The 4,569-nt window shown below is 27.1% G+C and overlaps 1 protein-coding gene across 2 annotated transcripts in view; it reads left to right on the top strand.

The window, feature by feature from the left end:
• The first annotated feature begins 2,295 nt into the window (after positions 1–2,295).
• Positions 2,296–4,569, top strand: part of LOC111677189 (adenosylhomocysteinase-like 1) — a 6,721-nt gene continuing 4,447 nt past the window's right edge. The window contains exons 1-2 of one of the 2 annotated variants that reach the window (XM_023438279.2): positions 2,296–2,468; positions 3,915–3,983. In XM_023438279.2, the coding sequence (XP_023294047.2) occupies positions 3,933–3,983 (51 nt within the window). In that variant the 5' untranslated portion in view covers positions 2,296–2,468; positions 3,915–3,932. Of the gene's footprint in view, positions 2,469–2,610; positions 2,629–3,914; positions 3,984–4,569 lie in introns of those variants that run through there. The other variant, XM_046950405.1, reaches the window with a different exon arrangement.

Genomic DNA, 4,569 nt, shown 5'->3' with positions numbered 1-4,569 from the left:
ACAAAATGTGGTATCATTTAAAAGGTTTTTTTTTAAGCCAAGTCTAGTGGTGTGCAAAATTGTGCAAACATTTAATTTTTATTAGTGAAAAACCTAACAATTTTTAATATTTTGGAATATGACAATTATGAGCAGATGGTTATTTATGATATCGTTTAAACCTTTCAAACGATACCCCATATTGGATATTTTGTTGCAAAACAAAATATCAAATAAAATAATTCCAAAATATAATTTTTTAATTTGGTCCAGCTCACGAACGGTCATCGCTAGACTTAAAATATTTTGGGAATCATTATAAAACAAAGCAAGGTAAATTTTGAGAGGGGTATCAAAAACACGTTTTTGCTTTCCGTACAAAGAGAGTCGGTCTAATGTACATATTTATGTACATACAATGTATAACTTTGATCAAATTGACGTTGTCAAAAATAATCAGTTTTTTAACATAAATAGTTCTACATTTTGATCGATACCTTTCCAATATAATATAGAGCGACATCCAGAAATACCTTTAACGTATGTACATATGTTCACCTAATAATAGTTTAATTTAGATTATTAACACTTCACATAATCGTATGCATCACTTAAAATTATTGTTTACAATAAATTGTTAATACTGAATTATTGAATTATAGATGTATTGTGTATTACTCGGAGATAATAATTGAAAAACAAATAATATAAAAAATATAAGAAATACTAATGCAAAAAAATATTTATTATACATTAGGGGTATAACTTTTATAAATTGTTGTTCAAACCCTTCAGTACGAAAAGTGCCAATTTGCACCTTTCACTAGTTTTATTACCGCATTTTCAACTAAATAGTTACCAGTGGTAAATAAAGTGGTCGATATTATGCCTAAAGGGCCCAAGTAAAGATAAAGGACCCAAGTAAGACTTACTCGTGTCAGTAAGCAGTCTGCACAACCTAACTTATGCCTAAACTTAAACTACATTTCACCATTGTAAACAATAGTTCACATTTGATAAATTTTCGCATGAAGTATATGAAAATAAATTCGAAATAAATTAAATGTTTTTAAAATGCCACTTTGATAGTCACATGTAGTGCTTAAAACTACCACATGACACATTTCTGACGAAATGTAATGCTGATAGTGTTCGATTGCATTTAATGACGCAGAAAACATGCTGTTCGAAACAACAATTAGAGCTTTGTTCGAACAATAGATCAGTAGCTCAGTGTTAAGAGCTTCTTACTACAAATTAAAAGAAAACAAGTTCAACCCCTGTCTGAGAGTTAATTTTTTTCTATTTTTTAATTTTTGTTGGAGAATTTGAACTAATGATGTTAATGGAAACATGTTATGCATAAGGTGTAAATCGGCTACTCGCAATGACATTCCCATGTTTAATTCAACAGTATATAACATTGCTAGTGTATTGAAAATTCACATATCCAAAAGATGATCCCGAATAGAAAGTTGCTACACGAATGGATCTAAATGGTCCTAGGGTTTTATATTGAAGACTAAAAAACAGAAATATACAAACCTATTTACCTAATCTTAACACAACCGTCCAAGTCCGAGCGATAACGGAATGTGTTAATTTTATTAGGGTGACACTAATTTGACGGGAAATCTCCTCAAAACGAGTAAGTCTGAGCTGAGTATAATGGTACGTATTATGAAAGTACATATTATTACGGGCATAGCTATAGAAAATTAGACGTGCGGATTAAGACGGATTCAGACATATCGAGCAAGAGGTGAGGACAGTGAAACTTGGTAGCACTTTATTTGGCTTCGTCGAAGTAAGATCCAAATATTTGTATAGTGATATTATTCCGGAAATACCATTCTTCACGAATACTTATTAGGAAATTCTCACTTGTTAAAATTTCGGTCGAATTTTGATTATACCGCTAATATAAACTAATACCTACCTTATACGTATCTACATACAAATACATTTAAACAGATAAATAATTTTATTTTAAATAAAATACAACTACTACAAATATGAAAATTCTCAAACAAATTGGCAAGAAAGAAGCGATAACATTTAGAGAAGATAACAAAATCATAAATGTTGCGTTTGATTTGTATTGGGTTTGTTTGTCGTTCCGTTCAATTCAAAATGATTATAGACGTTAGTACCTACAAACAAAGATACATCTGAATGTAAATACATTCATCCATACATTATACGTACATACATACAAACATGCAATCATATTTATAGTCATTTCTCTAAAAAAATTGTTTTTTATTTTTCTATACATATGATCGTTCTCCCATGGCCCACTAAATCAGTTGTATTCTCGCTCCAGTCGAGTGTAGACGTTTTTTTTTCCATTTTTTTGTTATAAAAACGAAAAACTGATTAAAAAGTTGGTTAAACCAAAGAATAAACCAAAATAAAAATTCCTCGAACACAAAATAAATATTCAGTGCGGTGCAGTGCATTCATTCATTATCTTCTCTCTTTACAATGTGAGTACACAGTATAAAGCTGGTCATTACCAAAAAAGGCTTGACGGGTCATACTTCTAATTTTCCCAAAAAAATAAATTTAAACGTGTCTGTATGTTCATGTAAGAATGTGTTATTGTGACAAATGTTAATAAATTGACCCAGTTTGGATATGAACAAGGTTTTTCAAGTGTTTTGTATACTTTTTTTCACTTTTCTTTAAAAACCAGTTGCAACTTGGAAATCAGAGTTTCCGATAAAATGAAATTTTAATATATTGTCGTGCATAAAAAATTTAACAAATGTATTTTTTTATTAAACTAATAACTAAAATTTTTTAAATTTGATACAAAGCTTAAGAAGCCATTATTACAAAAAATGTCTCTATATCCAGCACAAAAAATAAGTTTAACGTAAGATTTGGCGAAGATACCACGTCACATGACTCTGAACGAACCCTAAGCGAAAATGCACCGGTACATATGTATGTACTTAATTTCATTGAATCTAAATATACTATTTTTTCAAAGATTCTATTATGTGCACAATCAGTTGAAAAAAATTAAAACAGAAACCCTAAAAGCAATATTTTAATAAATGAATAGTGCACGGGATTTGTATGCAGATCAGTTTGTAAACAAATTAAAACAAAAAGCTTAGACATGTGTCCAAATAAAAACAGAGAGTGCGAGAAATCGAGAGTGAAGAAACAACATGTTTTAAATATGCATATTGTAGAATAACGATAAAAAATAATTGCAATAATAAAATGATCATAGATTTCTTTGCCGATTTGTTATTAAGTAGATGATATACTGTTTTAAGTTTAAGAATTTCTATCGATCGCCATAAATTTCCATTTGAAATTCAAATATAAATACGAATATTAATTCGCGTATTTAAATAAGCGGTTTTATCACTTTATTTTCATTTAAGTCAATTGTCTATCGTTTTTTTTTCTGTTGTTGATGGCTTTGGGATTTTTTTTAATTTGTAGACAATATATTGTTGTTTTTCTAAATGTATCAACAATATTTTTTAATTAAAAATGTACAAAAGTAATAATAGACCGACTCTTAGTAAAGATTACAGTTTTGGTTACAGCTCTAAAAATATAAAAAATATTCTGTTTTGTCATATAATTACTTCAAAAATTAATTTTGGTCTAAAACCCAATGAATAACGTCGGTTTTTTAAGCTGTGTACTTACAATAATTTTAACTAATATTATAAAGACATTTTAGTTTACACCTTTAGGCGATTATTAGAAAAATGTCATCTAAATTTCAGAATTTTAAGTTGAACCCTACCTAAAATTTACTCATTGTTAACATATTTCTTATCATAATATACCTAAAAGTCACACATCACATTTTATTTTCTTATTTTCATACAAATATTTTTTGTTTTTTTATTTGGATAATTTTATTATTATTTTTACCTTTTTATTTTTCTTTTCCATTTCAGTAAATAATTTTCAAGAATATGAATAAAATTAACGAGACTACCGTCTGTGATTTGGGATTTAGCGATAAGGTTGGTGGTAAAATTTTATCTTATTTTTCTCTTTGATAAAAAAATTTATCAAATATAATAAAACTATTTTGTTTGTTTTTAAATTGTGGATAATATAATTGCCAAAGACCTTATAAAATTTTTTTAAATTTAATAACTAACTGTATGATTTGAAGACAATAAGATTATACTTTATAGAATTTTATGACGAGGAATGTTCTTGACAACTACCTTAATATAATTTTAAAATATCTAATATGTTTTCCGAGATGATGTATTGTACATTTCTACTATACATCATCTTAATATATCAATATAACTATTAGTCCAAAAAAAAAAAATACTTTTAGTGTATTATGAAATATTTTTATCGAAATTATAATATTTTTATCGAAAATAAATAAACTAAAATTTTAAAAATTTTTCGAAAAATATTTTCTAGTCATCATAAACAGATTTCAGAGAAAATAAGTTGGAATTACATATACATATAAGTAAATATGTATATGTATATGTAATTCTAACTTATTTTCTCCGAAATCTGTTTATGATGACCAGAAAATATTTTTCGAAAAATTTTTAAATTTTATTTTATTTATTTTCGATT

Source organism: Lucilia cuprina, chromosome 4, assembly GCF_022045245.1.
Source record: "Lucilia cuprina isolate Lc7/37 chromosome 4, ASM2204524v1, whole genome shotgun sequence".
NCBI lineage: Eukaryota > Metazoa > Arthropoda > Insecta > Diptera > Calliphoridae > Lucilia > Lucilia cuprina.
Note: the sequence above shows the minus strand (reverse complement) of the source record. Positions and strands in the feature narration are given on the sequence as shown.